Below are 21,956 nucleotides of genomic sequence, written 5' to 3' on the forward strand. Positions count from 1 at the left end.
TGAACCAAACATACACTCACTTAGGGCCAAACTAGGAATTCATATACTGAAATGGTTGCACTTTCCGTAGAGCATATAGGATTTTATTTAAAGTTGCTGAATATAGCTGTTGCTAATTGGGGTGATGGGCAATGAAAGAGGTCTCTGAGACCTTGTGGTTTAGGGTGTTATGAGCTTGCACCATCATCAAAATTTCAAATGACTTTTTCATACATTCAGTGCGAAGACTTTGCGCTTCCTCCTTGCCAAAGATTAAATGGATCTCTTGCTCCTCTGGGGTGCCAGAAGACAACTGTGTTTATCAGATTCTTAGGTCTAAGCTTCTACTGATATGTGTATGACAGTAGATTAAAACTGATTTCATAGAGTCACCCAGAAGTGAAACAAGTAAAGCATGCAATTATACGTACCAGCTGCATGTAACATAAATCTAGGAAATCACAGAGTCTCTACTGGTATAAAGACATGGAGGGGTTTGCAAGAAAGTGTAATACCAGCAGGAACTCAATTCTATCCCTCTCCTAAGCCGCACAATATTAATTTTAAAGACTAGTTACATTGCAAGCTGCACAAAAATAGATGCTGTTTGGTAAATTCAGTGGGAGTCACTTCAGAAGGAATCCTGTGGTAAAAAAAAAAGCAAATGACAAGGTGTTGCCAATAATTTAGATATCTGGCAAGTGACAAGAAATGTCATAGTTTTCCGTATCTAAGATTTTGGAGTGATTTTATGAGCCTTTCTCAGGTGACATCAAGTCCACTGCTCTTCTGGAGCATGCCTACACTAATTACTTCTCCATGTCTTGCAAGTTCACTACTTAGTATCTTCACTACATAGGATTTATGGACTAGCATTACTATGTGTAGTTGCACTGTCACAAAATGAAATGTTTTTGAGGCTATGTATTTTCCTGAGTTTAAGCTTGATTTGCTTATTAAATACATACATGAAGCCTAATGGCCACATATCAGTACTTGCATTCTTAATTGTGATGAGCTCTACAGTCTCTTTATCTCCCTTTCATAGCGGTGAAGTCTCAACTTTGTTCCAGTGAAAAAACATCTTTACGTATAATAATTAAAATTCAGTGTGTATGAATTTTATTTATATTTCAGATATTTCTGGATGCTACTGTTTGGTTGTATCTGACAAAGTACTGTACCAGTAACTTCTGGAGACACAGAAAAATAGGCGATGTTAGCAACAATGGGTGGTTTGAGTCTCACCTCTTCAATAATGCTTTTCTACAAAAAGCTACTTTATGTTTTCCCCCAAATTTTTAACTCTACATAGAATATCATAATCACAAAATCACAGAATCACAGCTGATGTGTTTCTGAGTGGGACCGAGCACTTTTGTCTCCCACGTGTTGTAGTCACAGAATCACAGAAATCTGTTGAGCACCTCTCATCTTTTATTTTAATGGCTAGAAACTTTGATCCAACCACAATGACAAAAGTTTTGGGCTTATTGTCAGTTTCCCCAGCTTGGACATTATTGCAGCAGCAATTTAAAGGGCGGCTGCTACTTTACGCTCCATGCTAGGATGCGGCCCAGAAGGCAGTCTTTGGTCTTTCTCTGCTTTCAGCAATCCTGAGCAGATTGCAAATCCTCTTGAATAGTAACAAGAACTGCACATTATAGATGAGGAAGAACTTCCTATAGATGAGGAAGAACTAGTTACTAGAATAGTAACAAGAACTGCACATTATAGGTAGCTAGACATGCTGATATTAGGAAACACTGGCATTTTCACACAGCTACAAGTCACTTCATATGCCTCGTATCTCTGGGAAGCAAGGACTTTCTCGTTTCCCTGTGGGTGGGCCTGGCCTGGTCGTGGGTCTGAGCAGCTGCAAAGCCACCCTCAGCAGTCTTTGCTTCAGTGGGCCACTGTTTGCATCTGCAAGCCAATCCCATTTTGGACCTTGATACAGACAATTCATCTGAATTGCTCACTAGACAAATAGAGTTCAGTGGTCTGACAGTGGAAAGCCTGTCCATACACACCTTATCTTTGGCTGTTCTCACAGTACATGAAGTACACACAGATGAATAATCAGGGAAATGGAAAGGACTGGAAAAACCCTGCACATTGCTGCTGCCACATGCCATTGTGTGATTTCCTACAACGAATTTCAGTGACTTTGGCTAGAGAGTCACGAGGCAGAGGACAGAAGACTTCAGAGTGAGCAGTGGAGGTTAAACATGGGGAATTTCTGTTCTTATGCACACTGAACATTTCTGTGTCCCACGTGGTGCCGGTGAAAGCAATGGCATACCATGCAGAGGAAGCTGCTGCTTCTGAACACCAGGTGCTCTGGGGAAAGGTAAGAAATAACAGATGTGAAAACTGCTGGTCTGAGGACAATAAGCGGTCAAAAAAAGCCAGGACTGAAATGACAAATGACCAATTATTGATAGTAAATGTCAAAACACTTCATTTTCATCAACTAGTCAAAGTTTTGATAACTCCCCGGGCATTCATCCTTTCTGTACATAGTATACCACATACTGATTCATTGATTTTTTCATGTAAAGGAGTGAGCGATATATTGTGGGGTGATGTGGGAGTTTAATATTGCACAAATGTGTCATAATATATGAAAAGGCACTTTATATACCCTAGTAACCTGAAAGCGATGTGACAAAACCAAAGACAACCTTGAAATTGGTATGACTCCTAATTTAAAGTTTAACTACTTAGAGAAAGCCCCTTCCTTCCTCTGGCTACATACGGTATGTTGTGCAGAGTCTCTTAAATTTCAGATGTTGAGAATACATTCTGCCCACGTGGTAGCTAAATATCTTGTTTCCTCTATTTATACAGAAATTACTTTCCACTGAGTGATTTCTACCTTTGTCACAGAAGCTCTGAGCAGTAGAGAACAGCTGTATTACAGTATAGTGAAACCGTAAAACAGTATTACCAAGTCATACATGCTATTGTTCTTATATGTTAGTATTAAAGAGGAAAAAAGGGAAATAATCTTGATGCAATGCATATTGTTACTCAGTTTCATTCTTTCCTCTTTCAGCCCTCTCTTCTGTAGATTATTTCCTTTTCATAGGACTTAGTTATTTGCATTGCCACACAGGTTAGGATCTAATTCTTCTGCATTCCTGAAAGCTCCAACTACAAATGGCAAAGTGAGCCACAAATCAGGCAGTTAACCTCAGAGAGAGTATCTATGTGGACTTAGACTGACAGATGTTGACAAATTGTTTTGACAATAGTTAGCTTTGAGAAAAAGAATCCATGTCCTCCCACCCAACGATTCAGTTTCAGTAACATTTTGATTCTTCAGTTCACTGTTCTGGAATTTCTGTTGAGAAATGTTTACAAAATGCTCATCTAGTAAAAAAAATAATAATTGACTGACACGTGTTGGATGCTGTGCTTTAAACTGAAGCAAGGCACTGCTTTCAGGGGAGGCTCCTGAGCTATGGATCCTGGTTGGAGGCGTGGCCAGTGCAGCCAAGGGCACTTCAACCCTCAGAAGGCTTTTCTCAGCCCTGCTAACTGGCTGATTTAGACAGTGCCCTGTTCAGCACGTGAAACCCAACAGCAAAATGTGCCTGACTCCCGAGGTGCTACACTGGGCTCCAACCACCCAGTTCAGAAAGTGTCCGGTCACCTAAAGACAAGTGGCACAGCATCTAACTTCAAAAAAGCATTTGAGTAGAGATTTATTCCTATGGCAACTAGCTGGGAACTTAAATAAGGACTAGATTCACTAACAGTTTTGTGGATTTGGCATATAGTTCTCTACATCAGAGACCACTGAGACAGTGTGGACTGCATGAGTTTTGTGGCCTCACCACTCCACTCAGAGTTGATTAACACGAGAGAAATAACACAAGTACAACTTGAGAGAACCGCTATAGTGAAGACATGACTTTTGGGACATTAGCAAGCTTATTTATTCATATATTTATTTTATTTTGTGTAGGATTTTCTGTATCTATCATGCAATTTAAGGAGCAACTCTTTTACGAAAACCTTTAGGCTGCAATACCGCAAATGTTTTGTCTAAATGTTCACAAGGCACTAAACAAAACACTTAAGATTATAGGTTCCTCACGTGACTCCAGCTAAAAGCTGCACATTTCTCTGACTTAGCTTTTTTCACAGATTCAGAAACATATTCCTGCTCATTTTATGCATTTAATGCCTTTCTCTTTGTTTTGTTTTTGCTAACTTAGCAATTGATATGGTTTTGCTTGGAAACACTATGTCTTTAAACAGGAATAGCTCATGCTTAGTGGAAATAGTTGATAAATTATAACATGCCAGAAATATTGTGCATGCTTCTGAAAGGTAGAATATTAATGTCTCTCTAGATGTGTCTAGAAATTAAATGGCATTTTTGAGATGCCAGAAGTTTTTAATAACCAATCTGAAGAGTCTATAATTTAGGACACGTTATAATTTAGCATGAAAAAAAGAAGAGACATATTATCTATAGTCCTATAGCAGCCCCAAAGCAGAAGGTGCCTAGATTTTCCGAGGGCACACACTCCCACCCTGTAACATGATTAGGATATTATGTGTTCTGTTACATCAATAACTTTACCGTAGAGTTATTTCAGACTTGAATATTGGTTAATGTGTTGTTACAGCACAGGTGCAGGACAGTTCCGAAATTCAGTTATGTGTATGATTTGCTGAGGATTATAATTTCCAGAAACGCACCTTCCCAGCATATATCAAAGACATATTTATCTAAATCTTCATCATACAAGTTCCCCTCTGCCCTCTCCTGCTCAGGAGTGAGGCACTCTGCTGCTGGCTGCTGCCACTAGAACCGAGGCTCACCTTGGCTGAAACAGCACGCAGAGGTGGTAAATGCTGGTGGAATGACTGGGATGGGACTCCTCAGCGGCAGAAGGCCGTTTGCTTCCCCCTGAGTTAGCTCCTCTGGCTGCCGCGCTGGGAGCTGGGGGAGCCAAAGCTGTACCTGCTTATCAGCTCTTCATATCCACCCTGTCACCCAGAGGAGGCAAACAACAGTTCTTTCATTCTCTTATGCAGCAGTTCATGAGGGTGATAATTGAGGGTGTGATAGTTGAGCCCTGCAGCAAAAATTCGAACACAGCAGGAACACTATAATAAAAAAATAGCCAGGAAGAGACATTATTCAAATTGCAATTACTGTCCTCTGCATCTGCCTGTACATTTGGGTCCAGGTTCTCTAAAACTTTGGAATTCATTAAAAAAGAAAAAAATCATTATACTTACCACAGCATAATGTCTTTACAGAGCTCATGTCTTATCAGAGACGGCCTCCATTTCAAGATGATTTTTTTAAAAGAACTTATACTGAGGCAGTAGGTGAGAAGAGCATAGTGCTGTCCCATCTTTAAGCATTCAGAAATTTAGAAAAGAAAGTTGTCTCTCAGCTGGGTTGGTTGGGGGCCATCCTGAAGGGACCTGGCTCTGCAAGGACTGCCTTTTTTTTCCAGACTACCCTCAGAAAACATGGCATTTTTGTGTAACCACCCACATCACACTACCCTGGAAAAGACTTCTTCCCTTCCACTTCTTCACTCTTGCTCCTGTAGCAACACTTCCTCTCCTGGTGTTCAGCGACAGAACTAATACTGATTAATTAATTAATTAATTAGGAATTAATTCCATGAGAATACAGGGAAACTTTTAAGAGCACATCAAATTGAAACTTGTTTCTGGCTGTCGTGCTGCAGCACAAAATGTTTGGGCAATACTGCTTCGAATCAGGATGGTCATGTTTGAATTTTCAGTTATCCTGGTTTACTTTCAAAATTACATTCATGCATCTGTTTTCACTTCACTGTTCGCATGATGTAAGTTATTCACATTCTTTGTCACTGTACTTATAATACTAAATTACCGTTTAGTAGCTCATTAGTTAGAGTAATTGCCAATATCTTGCCAAATAGCCTGTGTCCACTACAAATGAAACTTGTGTAAATTAGAAAGAAGTATTTTGCTTGTAGGAGAGTATGAGAATATTTTATGCTATAAATAAAGACCTTGATGTGGATAGTAGTGTTTAGATGACTACAAAATGTCCCTTGTGTAATTAGGAAGCACATTTTTGTGTAATTAAGAAAATAAACGAGAATTAAATGTTGAGGGAGTGCAGGTGGTATTGCCACCCTATTGTAACATAATACATACTGACACTTGCATTATTTTTATATACAATTACTGTACTGTTTAGGAACAGTTTTTATATTAAGCTAGAAAATGATATATTTAAATTTCAGAAATGCCAGCAAAACATAGTTCTTAAAAAAAAAGAACAAGCCTAGATAGGTAGTTTTTAAAAAAAATAAATCCACCCTATACAGAGTGTTTCCATTTTGCAGTGTTCAAAGGAAGCTCTTTGGAAAGTTATTTTAAAAAAATATTTTCTCACAGTATATAATCTATGAATGTCTAAAGCTTTGTGTGCTTGCTTTTGACTGTTCGCTTATACTTTTTTCCTAGTTCAGAAAATCCTGACAAATTACAGTATAGCAAAGGTATCACATCAAAAAGCAAAGAGAAATCGAAAACAATGTGTTTTGTTTCAAACAGTCACAAACATCAGAGGTCTTGGGATCCCAAGTCCACATATATACACTCGCATGTATACTTGAAATTATTTACTCTCATTCTCTGAGCTGGAGTAAACTAAAGAAAGAGAGTTGTTCATGACCACTTGTGTCTCAGAAGAAGTGCCCATAGCACAAGGCATATTATTATTAACCTATTATTTATTAACTAGTAAATGTGTAAGTTCCTTTGGTTTAAATATTTATCTATCTATTATTTATTTTCCTGCAGTGCTGCTACCTCCTTTTCACCTGCATTTGTGTACTCTGTCACAGCAAGGACTTCAGCCAAGCCTGTACCTTTGTGTTCTTGCTGAAATCCCGCCCAGGTTTCCAACAGCTGCCAGCTGAGGCAGATTTCACCTCCCATGTCTGCACAACAGCTTAAAAAGTAGTATTGACACTCTACCCTGAGACAGAGCACAAGGAGTATGAGTAGCTGCTTTTCTGGAGACACAGGTACAGTATAATATGCGAGAGCCAAGAGTCCTAGGGAGCATGAAATTGTGAGTTCTGCTTTTTAGTCTTGTGTTAAATTGCTGGAAGGTTCTTTGCAGTGGTAGTGACTCCAAACCAGATCCTGTACAGGAGCTAATCAGCGTGGCTGAATTTCACTTTGGTGCCTTCTCTGCAGAATGGACACTGGACCCAAGTGCTGGATTGCTGAGGAATGGGAATGCAGCCATCTAGAACTACTCTCTAGAAACATGCAGTTCCAGTCCTTGTTTCTCTCTCGTATGACAGCTGTTCAAGATACAGAAGTCTTATTTAGGTCCTTCAGCAGATTTTCTGAATCTAGCTGTAATATAATTTCCCAGCACAGGGAACTAACTGGTATTGTTTACCAGGTTTTATAAATAGTGTTCCTGAAAAAATTGTTCTTTCACTGAGAAACAGGAAGGAAACGCCCAACTCTAGAAACTAATCTCTTCTTCAGTAAGGAGACAGAGCTGTTCCTAAAACCCTCTCATTTAGCTGCAGAGTATTTTTACCAGCTCACAGAGTGTGACATGCATAAAATAATAACCAGCACTCACAATAACGGAGAAGAGGACAAAAAGAAGATTGCACAGCAAGTGAGTACCATTTGCACTGTTGCGTCTGGAGCGCATGACCCTTACACAGGTAAGTGATGGTTCCTGGAAACCTGAGAGTACTTCTTGGGAGCGGCTGAGGTTCAGGACATTACAGTTTAGCTCAAGGTAGAAAAGTTTTTCATCGTGAGGTGTCTAAGCAGGACTTCAGGATTACAGCTGCCATGCCCTGTGATTGTCATAGGCACTAAACCCACACTTAACAGTCAAATTCACAACTTGTGAGTTCAGTGCAATTTGGAGAGTATTTTTTCAACTCCTTTATAAGGATCCTCTTGTGATGTCACCTGGGCCTATGACACCTCTCTGTGCTGTTGTCCCACAGCAAGCCACATGCTGTACCTTTTGGGGAAACTCTTTTCTGTCCTGCCCATCTTTTCCTATGGCTGTGGTCTTCTTTCTTGGTGTTGCCCTGAGAGGCAACTTCTGTTTCCCTCCTATGGTGGCTGCCCCAGTAAAACACTGTTCAGGCTGCAGAGAAGAGGAGGAGTTACAGCATAAAGCTACAGCGTCTGCTTCCAAGGTAAGCAACTCTTCCGAGCCCTGGTTGGGAGGACACACTTGAGCTACAGAGGGGGAAGGGACTGTGCAGAAACGAGGGCACAAACTCTGCACTTTTTTCACTGTACGGAAGGGTAAGAAGTAGCATGCGTAAATGTCGCTGCTTTCGGGACAGCGAGGAGCTGCCTGTCGTGTTTGTCAGTCACTTGCCTGCCTTCTAAATCACAGGCACATGTCTTTCCCCATGCTTTTCTGGGTTTTTTCCTAAGTTCAAAAATGACTCAGAAATGGGAGTGGGAGGTCCCTACTATCTGCTGGTTGTGGTGAGAATAATTTCCACACTGTATTAGGTACAAACATAGTCTTACATTATTATATAACAACTGAAAGTAAAACAGAATGGAGGAGGGGGTGGAGCGTTTGCTGCTGTCACTAGTGCAAACTTTATCCTAATTTCTTCTGTGTCAACTTGCTGCACAGCTTTTCCAAGCCGTGTGAGTATTTTACACTTTTAACATCCTTTTTCTTTCTTGTACTAAACAGATGAGGGAACTCATACTGCTTAGCTTCCAATTATTTAATGTTTTTTAAAATTGTCTCATGAGATTTGTTATAGAAGACATAGTTTAAGAATTGTGTTTAGTCTTATACCTGGCACATGTTTCTCTGGTTCTGCTGTGTGAGAGACATCAGCAAGAATGGTGAATTGGTGCTACCTGGTGAAAATTTTGTCATTGTTTTCTAACAAATTCACATAGGAAAAAACAGGAGAAAACAAATATAGTGCTGTCAGCCTAGTTAACATAGCAAGGACAGAGATAAAAAGCTGGGAGAAAAGTTATTTACCATCTTAGTGTATACGCTTGAAAGAGCATTAAATGCAGCCAGGGAACTGAAAATCTGCAGTCAAGTGGAATCCTTCTGCAAATAGTGATAGAGAGACTGGAGCTGATAGCAGGATAATAGGGAGGTATTAGTTGGTAGTAAACCTGAGTAAGCAAATGCATTTATGACTCTGCTGTTAAAATTCCACTTTCGACCTAATGAAACCAAAAGGTAGGAGGAATAGGACCTGTGAAGGATTGTAGTGTTAAAACCTGCAAAATTATCTCTTTAAAAGCCAGTAACAGGAAATTCTCATTGCTGTGCACAACTATTACCTTGTGATTCCTTCTGTATTCTGCAGGCATATTTGTGCTCCTTACTTTTAAGAGTTTGATACTGCAGACCAAATTCCTGATTATAATTATCACAGTATGTTTTGCTGTACTTTCCAAATAGTCAATTGCACAGCACTTCCTTTGCCCATAATAAATGTGTTTTTTTCTATTTACAGTTACCAATTTGTTTGACATGTACTAGATAAATGGAAAGGTGTCACTTGGTTATTTTGTCTTGGAAGAATATACTTAGTTATAGATCAACATGGTGTAAACAAATGATGTTTATAGATCAATAGAGGCATCATATTCATTCTTTGGGATCCTACTGGACTGTTCTAAACTCTAAAAAGATGTAGTATGACTTTACAACCTGTCACAATCATTTTAGCTCTGTGCACTCAAACGGTAACTGTCAGCTTTGCCAGCTCTTTAGAGTCTAACATAATGTTGCTGTCCTTAAGAATGTTTGAATTCTGTGGGAAAAAGAATATTATGGTCTGATCCATTCTGAGGCTTCCTAGATCTTCCATGAAAATAGAGAAGGATCATAGGGGACAGAGGTACAGGCTGATGTAATGTGGGTAGAATGGGGTAGTATGAATAAGATAATGCTAGATTTTTGCTGAAGAGTGAAAAGTTCTTTCTCCCTTCAGCTTGCAGTCTCTTCCAGGCCATGGTCAGTAACTTGTTTGACACAAACCTTGCAATGTCAGGTGCAGCGTTCTGTCAGCCGAATGTTTCGCTTTTCTGCACTTAGGGAGTTCAGCTTGCTGCAGCCAGCACAGCGGGGAACAGGACAATCTGGAACAGCCCCTCTGTGAGACATGTTTTTCTATCAAAATAATGTCTTGTGTGGTGTGAAGTGAGTCACTGTTCTGTAGGCCAGCATAGTCTTAATTGCTTGCAGGGATCAGTAAAGCACAGCAGCCAACCTCAGCTGTTGGAACAAATATAGTCTGCACGGAAGTACATATTTTATTCCTCTTGTTTTTTACATGACACAGTCTTGTTGCTATATCCTCTATTTCATCACTGCACCATCAGTTGGAGCTAAAGTCCAGGAGAGTAAATACCCTTGCATTCATGTTTTTATGAGGTCTTTCTGTGCACTTAAAAACTCATAATGGGAGATAGTGACTTTAAAGGTTATATTAACTACAGGACTGTAATGCACTGCCAGTTCTCTTTATTATAATACATTTCTGATTTTCTACACCAAATTATAGCGTGTTAGACAAAGCAAGAACATCTCAAGCATATCCATTTGCTGTGCCTAAATGCTGAAATATTTCTAATTTTCAAAAGTGTTTCAGAAGTAATTGCTTAGAAATGGAGGGGAGAAATCCCTGCTACTAGTTATTTGTTATCGGCTATTTATTACTCAGAGAAATGTGTATGAAGCAACATCTTATTTTTTTTTTATAAGTAGTTCCCAAATTTGAAGACATTCTTCTCACTCAACCCACATTTCTGATTCCCATTTTCCAGGCTCTGATAGGACAGGAGTTCACTCCAGGAATAAATGCTGACATATTAACAAACAAGCTGATGTGTTTGTCTCTGCAAGGACCAAACTCTGGTGGAAAGTACTATTAATAGGTCCTCATGGGAATGTATACTCAAAATTCAAGTTCAAAGGGATAGGGCTATGCTGGAGTTCCCCAGTACCTAGACACACAGATTATTGTTTCACAGACAAAAGCACTACTGATTCTGTATCGTTAATCCCAGATCAATTTACCTTCTCGCTGCGGCTGTGCCAAAACCTGAACCTCAGCTGCTGGTGCCCACCTCAAAGGTTCCTGGGTGCTGAAGGCTCCTCTGCTCTTGCTGAGCCGGTGCCATTCCCAGTATTGGTGCTGTGATCCCACGCTCAGAATAAACCTGAAGGAACAACTGTAAGGGAAAGACATTTTATCCAAGCTGCCTGTACTGTATTAGTGTAAACAGAGATCCCACTTGGACAGGGCTGAGTGCCACCTTTGAGATAATATTCTGCACATCTCTGGGAGAGGTCTAGTCCGGGATTCGTTCCACATCCTTTAGCTGATATGGGACCTGTTTTCCACCATCCATCAGAATTTATGGGCAGCTGGGGCTGGCTTTTTATATCGTGGTGACAACACAAAGAATTCAGGCACCTCAGCAGCTAATAAAAGCTTTCTGTCTTCCATTCATAAGTAAATGTAGTAGTGTAAAATAAGGAGACTGATTCTTGTTTAGCTAAGAAATTAGCGAAAAGCAGCAGGAATATTTGGAAGCCAGCAGGAGATGTACTATGTAATTAAACCGTTGTCCTTGCTGATAGGTTATTATCAGCAGGTAACAAGATATATGCATTGTTACAAACCATCTTACAGTATTTCCTGCTATAACAGATGAGGTATGTCTTTAGTGGCAGCACAGGGTGACCACTCAGACATTGCTGCCATTATAGCAGCTATAAATTACAACTTAGCAGTTTAATAGTGTATCAATTAACTCTAGTGCCAATGCTTGAAAATTCTTTACCAAAAAATGGCTGACTGTTTTGCACACCGAGGAACTGTTTTTAAAAGCCTGCTTTATAAAAATACCTGTAGATTGGAAGGATTGATCCTGTGGCAGTTAAAAAAATCTTATACCAAATTTGCTAAACCAGCCCAACCATGACTAGAATTTATCAAATGTTTTAGGGTGCCTTTTTGTAAATAAAAATAGACGTGAAGAAGATTTACTGCTGTAATTTATTTTTTGAGTAGAGGGATCGCCATATGCTAAACTGCTGGCCAAAGATGGCTTCCACTGCACCTTCCACTGTCTGCAGTCTCTGCCAGAAGGCTGTGAATGTCGAGTGCTTAGTCATTTTCTTCCCAAGAGTTTAAGCTATAAATAAGGACAGTGTGGAGGAGTTTGTTGTCTCTGGTGAAGAAAGAGTTTGAGCTCCTCAGTGACGTCAGCTTACTGTCTCCCACAGATCCTGTATGTTCAGATACAAAATACGATGACCCAGCTGTCGAGCTGTGTGAACAACTGGTGTAGCAGAAGACCCATTTTATGTAAAGGAATAACAACACTGACAAGGTTTCACATATCTTAAATCTGTTAATATGTTGTTAACTATTATTAACACAATACCAATTCTGTAACCAACATGATGGAAAATTAGGCATGAACTCTGTGGCCTCTTTTGATTCTGCATTGGCTAATTAAGAATTATGGCACCTGTACCAGTGGTGCCTGCGTGTATCTCTGGTAAGTGACCAAGTGTCACTGTCTGTCTTCCTGCAAGGGGAAGCAGGAACCTCATCTGCCCTTCCAGGGCTAAGGAGAGGTAGTGCAGGAACATAGGAATCTATGTGCCTGACGTCTGAAAGCTGCAGCTGGTTACTGCCACAAATCTACTTGTAAAAGGTATCAGCATAAGCACACGTGTTCAAAACTAAATAATTATACCTGTTTGTATAAGCCATACTGGCTTTCTCCTGAGTGATGTAGCCTGAGCTTGAATATCACATTAGGCTGTGTCAAGGTATTTTAAAATAATAGACATCTGCATACCTGTTAAAAGTGAATGCATCTAGTGTGCTTTTAAGCACAGAGGAAGGAGGAGGGTTATAGTAACTCTCACAGGCTCATCTATTGTAGCCGGTGGTGGAAAAACAGAATATGGTTTGTCTCCCTGCTGGTGTACTTTGGTGATGGTATAGTTGCTAGGTGGAGTTTTGCTTTATGCGGCTTCTTGGCAGGGCAAATAGATCAAATCGTGTTTCACATTCCTGAGGTTAGATTAGCTCTGATACTAGAGTTAACATGATAAGTTGTACTCAGGGCTGCCATCGGGCAGCAGAGGGGATGGGAAGAAGGGCGACACTGGGAGCCCACCTGGGATTGCACTGGTCGCTGTTCTCAGCCTGGGGATTCTAAGTGTCAGCCTGCCCTGAGATGATCAACACCGGATGCTGGTGACAGCAAAAGTCATCAGATTTGGCTTTACATGCTGTCTCACTGCTTACAGGTTTCTCTCACTCGTTTTAGTTAATTTTATTTTTTTATTATTTAAAAAAAGGTCTACAGCCTTAGTTACACTGTATCTTATAGTAATTAGTAACATGGACACAAGAAATGTGAATTTACGCTGCCTTGAATATACATATACATATATATAAACAGGAAAACCAGGAAAAGCTGATATTCTGTATTCCATGTATTCTTCTTTTGTATGGCCCCATGTACGATTTGCTGAACATTCCTTGCACCTAGTTGTAAAACCAGAATAATTAATTTTATCTTTTTTTTTTTTCCTTTCCTTTATGGCATTTATTAGTATAGTATTGCAGTTGCTTCTTGAAGATGAATTAGGATGAATTAGTTCATTTTTCTCAAAAGTCCTGAAGGATGGGAGTTTAAATTTACAAATGGGAAAAGATTGGAAGAACCTAATGATCTTGTGTCCAGTATGTGATACCTGGAGATGGATTTTTTTTGTGAGAGAGATTGTTTAGTACTCCTTAGGATTGTCTGTGTTCACATATAACCCTCAGTGTGTTGTGCTGCAGGTGTGAGAACTCCATGCTTTTCTGAACTCAGCTCTGTAGAGGTCACTCATTTCTTCAAACCGTAGCATCTGCACTGGAGAAACCTGCATCTGAGCTAGCTGACTACAACGACTAGAAATATATGCTTGGGGAGCATGAAGCATCTCTTCCTAAGGGCAGATATACAAAGCAACTTAAAGTCAGGATTTCATGTAGGAGGAAACTCAGGAAATTATTGTCACTTGTGAAAAATCTGGGTTAAGGAACTTGCCCAAATCACAGGGGGATGGTGAAATGAAGACAGGGACAGGACTCTCTTCCTCAAGGCTGCATTCAGCTGCCATTGTCATCGAACCTATGCTTTTCTTTCTGTGATCATCTGCCTCCTTTTCTACACATAAGGACATTTATACAGTATTTTTTCAGGACCTTGGTCTATTCAGTGCACAAAATCTATTTTGTTTATAAATTCTGTGAGAAAAAAAGGAAATTGTCACATCACACTGTGATTAAAGATTTAATACCTTTTTAAAATTATAAATTCTTAGCAAGGCAGTGAGCATGGGATTGAGTTTCAAGTTCTCAAGAAGAAGATGCTTTAATGTTCATAAATACTCCCGCTTCTGTTACATTCAACCTTTCCTCCTTCCTTTCACCTCCACCCTGGTTTAATTCTTTGCCGTGATCTCCGTTCAGTTGTGCTACTCAAATTCCACTGCTGTTTACCAGCAGCATCACTGATTTCTGTTCCTCAGCCTTCACCACATTATTCCTGCAGGAAGACTTTTTTTTAACGTAAAGAGTTCTGCTCGCCTCTGAAGCTCTGAGATGGAGTATGTTCATTGTGAAGAGACTGCTGGAGACCAGCTACACAGTGCCAACAAATCTCTTCTGCGGTTACGTAAACTGAGCCATTCATTACTTTGCCAAGTGTGTGCAGCTTTTCTAGGCTGCCAAACTGGAAGACATTACTAAAAAGCATGGCTTTAATTAAATGGTTATAAACATTTTCTTTATATGAAAGAAGTGCATATTTCTGCTAATTTGTTTTTGGAAATGACTGAACTACTCTTGATGGGACTGAAAAGAACATCACTAGCCTAAATAAGTCGGTGTAGGAAATTTCAGCTCTAACAATTTTGGGTTGACCAAGCTAAAAGCAACAGAAACTGAGTCTTACTGTTTGAGACCCAGCTGCAGAAGGCCCTAACAAAACTGTAGGCAATAGCCCCTTTACATATCTAGAAATAGGACTATGTTCCCAGTCCATATCTTTGAAATTATCAGTGTTTAATTTAATTTCCTAAGAAAATAATGTTTATGCAATCACACACCTGTGCATGTCTCCATATTTCTGCCTCCCTGCTCCATCACATTATTTTTTAATTCAAAGCCTAATTTCACTGAATAATTTACACTGGAAGAAGGCATCTACAGGTCATCTATTCCAGCGTCCCACCTAAAGCAGGGCTAACTTCAACATTAGAGCAGGTTTCTTCAGGCTGGGTTGATTTTTTAGTACCTCTGAGGATGGAGCTTCCACAACTTCTTTAGCCAGTCTCCTTCACAAACTCATTTTCTTGCAGATTGTCTTGGGTCTGTTTTTATAAAAAAATACTAATATTTATGTCCAAATAAAGTGTTCTGTCAACACATCTTCATCCTTTTCTGCTGTATCTCTTTGAGGTCTTGCTGTGACTATGAAACCAGGTGTTTGAACAAAAAAATTGCTTGTTTCTCCAACCAACACCAACTTGTGAAATTTCAGCAAATTCCTGCTTTGAATGCTCTTAATACATGGGCTGAGAGTCACTCGAAATTCTATTGCAACATTATACATACTTATTTTTTCTACCTCTAGGTCCCACAAGGTTCTTTCCTGATCCAGATTCTGTGCTTCTGTTCTGAGTAATGTTCCAGCAGGCAAGGCACTGGGGATGGGGTGGCCAGCACGAAACTGCGCTGGAACGTTGAGCAGCCTGGAGAGTCGGGTAAATGTCACTTAAACAACATGACATTTTAGGAAATTTCAGCAAAGCTTTAATTGTTATTTTACAGCCCAACAAGAAAACTAGGTAATACAGCAAATTTAAGGCTTGGAAACATTTCCACTATTTTAGATGAGATCACTAGCACCCTCTAATTTTCTCCTTTGTTTTTCCACTCCTTGTTTGTTGTTCACATGTACCACAAAGTTCTAGCAACTTTCCCTCTTGCTTGGATTTAATGCCTACTTTAAGCTGACTTTCGCAACACGCGAGGCCATAACCCCTGACCCTTAAGGGTGTTTAATACAAGAGGAATATCCTTGCAAGTGTCCAGCCTGTGCAGTGCTCTTCAGAGCTCCCCAACAGGCTTTCTGGATGATTCTGTGTCAGATGCATTTCCAGTATGCAGCATGGCCAGCTGACCTCATTATAACCGAAAAGCCGTTAGCATATGGCACTCGGTACCCACAGGCTTGTATGCACTTCTTCACTTCCTCCCAGTACTACATGAGAATCTTAGCTTTTATTAAAAGCGGGAAAAATACAGCCTTCCTGATGATGGAAAAAAATTTGGAGCTCAAACCCCACCAATGTAGCCTAGGGAAAGTTGGGAGGATTAGAGCAGACTGCAGCAGTTTATGGGACAGGTGAAGAGTATAGCATAGCGAAGTCACACACCCAAATCTCTCCCACACGTTGAGGGAGTCAGTTGTTATAAGGTTTGTTTCTTGTGTTTATCTAATTGCTTAGAATTCTATTGTTTGTATTCTTTTGGGAGACGGGTAAAAGATAAAAGCTCGCTCTTAGGAGATCATAGTATTTTCTGCTTGTGGGCTGGCTTTACGTTTCTGCTAGTACTGTCAGCTAGACTACCACATGGACCTACTTGTCACAGGCCTTTCAAAATTACACCTTGTTACAGTGCTCCCACTTCTACACCTCCTTCTTTCTGGTCTATACTTCTGCCATCTCTTGCATCATACTCCATCTCTCCACACCAGACTATAACTCCCTGAGCCTTTGCCCCTATATTTTCAGTCTGCCGTCTGTGTTCTCACACAAAAATGGCAGGTCCTGGCACTTCTCAGATGGTGCTGAAGGTATGATATATGATAATGACAGAGCAGGTCATGAGCCATTGTCTTGAGCAGGTACAAGTTACTGCATGCTAGCTGTTCTGCAATGATTGCCTGTGGCGCATGTTATTTACTTTTATAAGCTCGTAGAAAAATCAAATGCATCACAAGCAAGTAAATTTCTATTTATGCTGAGCATTTGAAATACAAATGCAGCCAGTGTTGTTCTGACTGTAGTATCTCCCCTACTGATCTTAAAGAATATAAAAAGCCATTACTCATGTAGCAAGATGCAGACATAGGATTGTGTGACTGTCTATGTAAGCAAGCTTATTTTGCTCTTTGGTCATAGTAATGTTGCCTCTGTTGTAACTTACCTATTTAATCTCCTTCATCCTTCATGATAACTTAAAGGAAGTCTTCTGGAAGTGATTCTGTTTGCTTCCAAAGCCACTGAATATTTTTAAATACAACTGTATCACTACCCATTTTAAAGATATGTGCAAATTTATTAATCCGGCATTTACGTTGTTAATTTATCATCTCTTAAATTAATCATTTTATGCTCTTTCTCATATTTATACACAGTGAATAATGTAGCTATGAAGGTACAAGCAAGAAGACAACATCCTTCCCAACAGAGCTTGCTATCTAAAACCAGATGTAATGTATTGCCAATAACATTTATGTTGTGCCTGTTAAAAGAAAAAAAAAAGAAAAGGAATGTGCAGATAAAGCGAAAATAGTAAATTGTGGTAGAATAGTCTACTATAAGGAAAAAAGCTGAGTGGATTCCATCCACTGAGAATATATTATAGTGCACTCCAAAATAGTTTTGTAAAGATTTTTTTGCTTTAACTCTTTAGAGATCAGTAAAGATTTGAACTAGATGATGCTTTTGTAGTTGAGCTACCTTTGTGCTTATTTTTAACAGAGATTACTTGTGTAAAATACTACCTTAGAAACTGCTGCACAAAAGCTAACTAAAAGTATTCTGATAATGTTAGAAGTTTCAAAACAGTTTCTAGAGGTCATCTCAGAGAGGTATCACTCACTTACAACATTACCAGAAATTCAGGAACCAAGGCTCCCAGTCTGTTTTCCAGAAATCAGACCAGCCTTCCATTACCAAAATGACTTTGAGTAACTGAATCTCTATCTGTTGGCCACTTTGCTATGAGTTATCTCTATATGCTAGAAGAAAAGATGTCATAAACACAAGGTTAGAATAGAGCAGCTGGTCCTTGGGAACTCGACAGGGAAGCAGTCAAAGACAATCTACAAGCTCACAAAGAATTGCTCATCCTTAGTATGCTCAGGGGTGCTTCGGCATGCACCAAACTAGCTCGTGTTTAGTGCAAGCCTGTGGACTGGGTGATGTTTATAAGTGGTGTTGAAGAAAGTCATTGTTTAGGAGATTTCTGAATAAGAGTGTATTCCTGACGTTTCTTTAATATAAACAGTTACTTGAAACAAATATGAAAATGAGAACAAAGTAAATAAAGGAGGGGGATGCACATTTCACCCTGTGTCTTGCTGCACTGATTCTAACAGTTCATAGTACAAGGAGAATTTTTCATTCTCTTAGAAGTTTCTGCAATAATTTACCATATGATTTGAAGCTACAAGTTTGGATTAAATTACACGTTAGCTGATTCATTATTCCTAACGTAAGGTTCTCTGGCTGAATTTGACAGTTCAAAATTTACTTTTAAGAAGCTCACTGAAATGCCACCAGTACATACAATTCATTCGCTCACTCACAAAAATGAAATAAACCAGCCCTCATCTTGGTTGTCAATTTCTTTGCTATTCTCTCAAAGGTGTTAAAATGCCTGCACCTTACTCAGCTGAGTCAATGAAACTCTGTGGAAGTTTAAAGCAAGTGTTAGGCCTATTAATCTATTCAAGAAATCAAATGTGCTGCACAAAATCCAGTTTCTACTATGCTCACCTGTCTCCCTTTCCATCATCAATACATTAAGCACCTTTTTTTTGAAAAAAAAACCACAGTCAACTTTAGGTCTGTAACTGGAACACAATTTCAATGCTTTTATTAGCTAATTCATGCTCATGTTTGAATGAAGTTTCATATGCAGTATTTTGTTACATCTTTGTAATCTTCTAGCCAGTTGTAACCTAGCTTTATTCTACTATACTGTAAGCCTACCAAAGTTGTTGGGCAAATGAAAGCTTCCAAAAAAAGCTCCAGGCATATTCTCTCACCTTATTCCCCCTCAAAGTCATTTTTAAGACAAACATCAACCATACAATTCTTCAGTGTAAGAGTTACCATTTATCAAAGTCCTAAAAAGAAAGAAATTAGAGCTCAGCATGGCAATTAGTGTGCAACTTCATGGGCATTTCTGTGAGTTAGTGCAAAGCAAGTTTTTAATTATATGATGTTGGGAAGTGAGACAGTTAGGCTATAACAGGGTGGACATGCTCACTATGTGAGAAGCTTTCAAGAAAAGTGAAAGCAATCCAGGGGAGTGTTGCTTTATTTCCTTTCTGAACAAACTGCCTGTTGGAGATAAGCCTCTATGTTATGGCTTTCCTTCAGTATTAGGGTAGGTTGCAGACTTGCCTTGTTCTGCCCCCACTCCAACAACTCCAGTCTTTCAGCCAACAAAACAGTCTAAGCCTGCATCAAGCCTTTTTTGCAAAGCTGAATGAAGACACGGTCTCTCTCCAAGCTTTCCCGATGGTGGCGGGAACAAAGGGGAAAGCCACTTAACACACATTCCAAACCTGATCAAAAATAAAACTTTCATCACTGTTGCAAAGGAGAAATGGATGTAATATTAATATTTTCTGTTCCTACATGAGGATAACAAAGATACTATCTTCCATAGAGAGGACCATTTTCCATTTCAGAACAACAGACAAATCTCTAGACAAAGATTAATATTCCTTTTCTTACCTGCTCAGCTCACCATCCATACCTTTAGAGTAAGATCAATTTTGTTACCATATCCAGAAGAGGGATCAGACAACAGAAAGTAGAGAGAAGACTCTATGAAAAAAGGGAGCAGCATGGAAAATTATCAGAAGCCAGTACGGAGAAACACAGGAACATGCAGAAACAGCTGCTGGAGTAACTGCAGAAGGTGGTTGGTCCTGCTGGACAATATTCCAGTTAAAACTTCAGTCCAGAAAAACGCTACAGCCTGAAATTAATGACATGCTGAGAACAACTGTGCGCTTCTCCCCCACTCAGGCTGCAAGATGATGAGTCACTGACACCCCCATCTCTCTTTCTGCTACTTGCCTTTCTGTGCATAAGTCAAGGAAAGCAGGCAGAAAGGTTGTGTAGTGTGTGTAGTAGCATAGAGTAACCCAAACCTGTGGCCGCAGCACTTGCAGGCATGCCCACTACATCTGCATTGTTATGTTCAATGAAGTTATATTTGTTCTTATAGGCTGAACTTCATGGTGTTAAGTTTGCATTGTTGGTGTTTTTTTTTTCTCTAGTAAAAAAACATTTACATTTGACAAAAGGCTTAATGGAGGATCAAAACGTGTGTGTGGCACATGCAATAAAGCTGTTCAAAGGAACAGCTGCATAAAACCCTTCAAATTCTAGCTTCCTTGCAGACAACCTTGATGCTGTACTCAGCTGGCAGGAGGGATTAAATCTGAGTTTCAAGCGGAAGACTCTTGAAACATTTACATCATCTCTAGAAGTTATTATGATGTAATTCAGTATAGAATACTTCCGATTACCAGCTTGGGGATGAAGGGGACCTCCTAGAAGCTTTATTCAGCACCATGACTTCAGTGGTGCTGGGAAATATGAAAATAGCGCCAGGTGTTAGAAGGTGATCATCATAGGCTGAACCTACTCCATGTTCTAGTGTGAATGCGATTTCTATCAGATCTGTTCTGTAACTGAATGGACACCTACCCTGAATGTCAAAAATGTTTTGGAAATAGAAAACAGTCAGATCATCACTACAGGCATTGATTTTATACACATTCTTCAGCTTATGCTATCATTTCTCCCTGTAGGAGCCCATCATTTAAAATCAATCCTCTTTCAGTTCCTTATCAAGTAGAAGGAAGGAACTGGGATCTAGAGAGAATCTAGGGAAAACCTAGCGAAGAGCTATGAAGCCCTGGCTTTGAATTCCCCATGGGCATAAACCTAGTTGAAAACTCTGTTATGGGTACCTGCTGTTACTATTTGCATTCTCTCTATCTGATCAGAACACAAACTGGAGCTCTCCTTTCTAGTATTCAAATTCACCTTGAGCTCTGCTCTCTTCAGCAGGTGGATAGCTATAATCCAGGCAGCTTTACTGGCTTTCCTACTCTCTCTCTTCTATTTTTCCATACTCAAAAACACGTGACTTGTGCATTGCACTCAAAAAAAAATCTATGCTGCTAACATTTGTTATCTTGGTTAGGGGTTATCCAACAGTACCTGAACATATTATAAATGTATGGTGATACAATAGAAATGTCTAGAGCATGTATGCTACTGATACAGTCACTCTTCAAGTATCTATGAGACTTTTTTCCCAAGGGAATCTTTGTGAAACTTTTCACATGTTCTACTTCTGAAACAATTCCTTCTTTTTTCTGTCTTCCTCCTTTTTTGTTTTTTTTGAAGGACAAAAACTCCACTCATCTCTCCTGCCCTTATGTATCTCTTAGATTCATAAGCTTTTATCCATGTTTGTAGATTATTTTGCATAATTTAAATGACGTGAATATTTCAGGTCTCATTTTGACATATGGATTTTAGCAAGGACAAAGTAGTTTACTAGTAGTTTTCATCCAGCTAGAGCTGAATGACTTGACAATAATGCAAATTTATGTGCTATGTATATGTGACAATTTTTAACAAGAAACTAATAGATAATTTGACTACCGCTCTGAGTAGTTTACGGCATTGAAAGTGAACTGATGTATAAACATCAAGAAGGCCTACTTCAGCACTGTATTATACTTAGTAAAAGTGACTTTTGAACAATAAGGTGATCCAACAAGATAGAGAGCTAGTAGTGATCCTCTGTGCTTGCTAGAGT

The 21,956-nt window shown here is 39.5% G+C and overlaps 1 protein-coding gene across 13 annotated transcripts in view; it reads left to right on the forward strand.

The window, feature by feature from the left end:
* IL15 (interleukin 15) overlaps window positions 1-21,956 on the forward strand; it is a 62,143-nt gene that overhangs the window by 19,888 nt on the left and 20,299 nt on the right. Inside the window, exons 1-3 of one of the 13 annotated variants that reach the window (XM_075421016.1) lie at window positions 8,629-8,673; window positions 12,299-12,405; window positions 15,721-15,850. In XM_075421016.1, coding sequence (XP_075277131.1) covers window positions 15,797-15,850 — 54 coding nt within the window. In that variant the 5' untranslated portion in view covers window positions 8,629-8,673; window positions 12,299-12,405; window positions 15,721-15,796. The other 12 variants (XM_075421027.1, XM_075421014.1, XM_075421023.1 and 9 more) reach the window with 12 other exon arrangements.

This window comes from Opisthocomus hoazin, chromosome 5 (genome assembly GCF_030867145.1).
Source record: "Opisthocomus hoazin isolate bOpiHoa1 chromosome 5, bOpiHoa1.hap1, whole genome shotgun sequence".
Taxonomy (NCBI): domain Eukaryota; kingdom Metazoa; phylum Chordata; class Aves; order Opisthocomiformes; family Opisthocomidae; genus Opisthocomus; species Opisthocomus hoazin.